The 3,353-nt window shown below is 44.6% G+C and overlaps 1 protein-coding gene across 1 annotated transcript in view; it reads left to right on the top strand.

Moving 5' to 3' along the window:
• Positions 1-212: 212 nt before the first annotated feature.
• PLA2G10 (phospholipase A2 group X) overlaps positions 213-3,353 on the top strand; it is a 14,162-nt gene continuing 11,021 nt past the window's right edge. Inside the window, exon 1 of the mRNA XM_025203512.1 lies at positions 213-348. Coding sequence (XP_025059297.1) covers positions 213-348 — 136 coding nt within the window. The remainder of the gene's footprint in view (positions 349-3,353) is intronic.

Consider the following 3,353-nt stretch of genomic DNA (forward strand, 5'->3'; position numbering starts at 1 on the left):
CAGCGCCGCCCCAGCCCGGCTCCCCTGGTCGCGGCGCCAGGACACGCGCGGGCTTGGAGCAGGCGGAGCGCGGGGCGGCTCTTGCTAAGTGGCTGCGGGGGGTTTTTTCTGCTCAGGGTTGGTGAAGTGGCCACGCTGGGAGCAGCCTTCGCAGGGACAGTGGGATACCCGCCCCTGACACCGATGTAGCGCGCCTCAGACTACAAGTGTGCATGTGTGAACAGGAGGAGAAGCAAGGGCCCCCCGTTATTTTTAGCTTTGCAACATGTTTGCCCATAGCCGGAGCTGTGTTAGCGGTAACGCCCCCCTCCCCATCCGGACAGGCCGGGACAGAGAGTCTCAACACAGGTAAAGTTTGGCGAGGTTGTGACCTGACAACGGGCTCTTACAATGGCGAGGAGCAGGACCCTTAATAGGTGATGCTGGGACAAGTGCCTGTGATTCTTGCAGTTATGCACCGCAGGTTTTTAAATTAAGCGTGGGATTTTGGCCTCAATACAAGCATCATTTCACGTGTGCAAAGAAGTTTCAAACTGTCTATTGTTTAGCAATTAATTTCCCCTACACTTCAATGAGGGGGGAAAAAAGCATAGAGTGAAATTAGAAAGCAGGTATTTTAGGTAGAATACACAGCTCTCACCCCGACAGTTAATGGCAGAGCTGCAGAATCTTCCACAGACATCACCTGCCCCGAATGCCCACTCAAGTACTGGAATGAGATGTACATAAAAATACAGTTTCATTTTAAGTATGCAGATTACAAATCTCTGCTTCCAGGTTTTCTTCTTCTTGCCTCCTGTGATTTCATCATTTCATTAACTCTCTGACTACCACAAAAAAACCCATCTTTGTTATCCTGGCAAGGTTCTTTGGGTAGATGTGATATCTTTTATTAGACCAACTGAGTAGTTGGGAAAAAGTTCTTTGCAAGCTTTTAGACGCAATCACCCTTCTTCAGGCACAGGGAGTCTCTGCTCTTCTGAGGCTCCAAGGAATGAAAGAAGCTAAAAAGTGTGACAGGATGTCACTGAGAATGTAAATGGATCGAAATTAGGAAAACAAAATAGATTTTCAAGGCAGAAAAGAGGCTGTCTGTGAAACAGTAAATAGCTGGAAATTAGGAAGACAAAAGGCAGAAAAGGAGGGGAGGGGAGCAGAGGAAGAGGGGAAAGAAAAAGTGTAAGAGGTCAGGTCTGGCAGGTACCTGGTGAATCAGATGTCAGGCAGGTTGTAATGTGTCATAAATTCAATGTCCATCTTGTATCCATGATTTTTTGTATGCAGTAGATTTATTAAGTGAAGTTTGTAGGCTTGTCTATGAAAGGTGTTTTGTAAGTTCCCTTTGAGGTTTAGAACTGAGAGATCAGAGAGGGAGTGATTGTCTTGTGAGAAATGGGCCCTACAGGTAGTTGGGTATTCTTGTCTGTGAGAGATTTGCAGTGTGTATTCATTGTTTGTTTTCTCCTACATATTTTCCATCAGGGTATTTGGTGCACTGGATGAAATATATTACATTTCTGGAGGTGCAGGTGTAAGATTCAGGAATGGTGATGGTTCTGTTGTGAGGTGTGGTTATTGTGGGGGTGATGGAGATGTGCTGGCAGGTTTTGCATTTCTTGTCCTGGCATAGTCTGGATCCACTCTAGAAAATTACCTACTCCTAGCACAAGATTCAGCCTCATAGTGGTAGCAAACGAGAAGGCACTAGTTCACACAAGGCATTGGAAGCCACCTGCATGTTTGCCACTATCAAGCAGACCTCCTTTGCACAAGTTCAAACAATATGGAACTTAAAATACAGACAAACATTCAGAGCTGCTTACAGCAACATAGCTAGGGTAGCGGTAGGACAAGCGGGGCACTAGACACAGACACCGATTTAGAAGGGACACCAACAGCATCATGCATCACTCTGTCCCTCGACCACCCCACATACACTCTCCAACATCTCTGCCCAGGGTGCCAAAGTTATATCTCTGCAAGCACTTCTATCATTGTTGCCGCTATAAATTACATTGCTCAAGGATAGACATTATATAAATAAGTGAAATCTTCCAATGCAGACAAAAACTGAATGTTCAAAGTATAGATCAAGCAGCAAAAAAAATCACATAGTATTAACAATATTATTAAAATAATATTTCTATAATGATCTGTTTTTACTTAATCTTTACATTGAACATGAAGGTGTCATGGGTTACCTTAATACTTTATTTGGTAAATCTACTTTGTAGCTGCATGATTAAAAAAACAAAAACAAAGTATACCTATTTTATGTTGTTATTGTCAGAAACACTTTGCAAGTCAGTTGTTAAAGGGATGCTATTAGTTTTTCAGGAAAGCATAATCAATCTTTTAGGAACATCCCTAGCCAGAGAAATAAGGAGTCTGTGTAAAATAATAAAATACCATACATCAATTCAGAGAACCTTTATATCAGTCATGAAATGACTGAAAGTTATGCAGGCAGGTATTTTCATTCCCCTGTTTTATGCTGCAGAAGTTTTGATAAAGTATTTTTGACATTTTGTCTAGTTTCGTTGAGCTTTTTTATAAGACGACAGGTATTTGTTACAATTAAAAGAACCTCTGTCTCTTTATTTAGATAAAGTTATAGTATGTGATGGGCAAAGTACCTCTCAAAATCCTTTTAGATAAACTTTTATCTAAAAAACAACTGTCTTCTTATAGGGACTAGGGGGCAAGGGTGGAGACAGGATGGCTAAGGTAACTGGGTTTGCTTACCGACATCCTAGAAACATATGGTTACTTATACTAATTGTGGGTTTTGAAGATACATTATCTACACAGACCCCACTTACATGTCTCAAAAAGAAGTTTCAATTCTTTTTAGACTTGGGGAACTGCTTGGCTCCCCCCCACCTCCAGCAGCTCCTCCTCCAGTCTCTGCTGCAGTGCTCTGGGCAGCAGGTGGGGAGAGGAAGCGGCACTGAGTGGATGGGAAACGGTGGCAGGTGGAGAGTGAAGCTGCAGCCAGGGGCTCCTGCCCCAGCCTGCAGGGATCCAGCTCCAGAAATCACAACACCACTGCTGCCCCGCTGCTGCTGGGTCCTGGCTCTGGCTGGGCTGCAGCCTCACACCCTGCCATCAGTGCACAAATTGTGGGGGGGGCAAGGGGAGCACATGCCCCTGCCCCCACCTCCCCTCCAGTGCATTGCCAATGGTACAGGTTAGCAGACAATTAGGCATTAGGATCACCATCTCTGGCACAACTGCTGTCACCTGTGGCATCTTTAACCTCCCTTGACCCAGGGTCCATATTCTCATTGGGATACATTTCAGCTGCAGGAACCAGTTACAGTCCACCATTTGGTTCCTTCTTCCTATGCAGG

The sequence above is a fragment of the Alligator sinensis genome, unplaced genomic scaffold, assembly GCF_000455745.1.
Source record: "Alligator sinensis unplaced genomic scaffold, ASM45574v1 scaffold73_1, whole genome shotgun sequence".
Lineage (NCBI taxonomy): Eukaryota > Metazoa > Chordata > Crocodylia > Alligatoridae > Alligator > Alligator sinensis.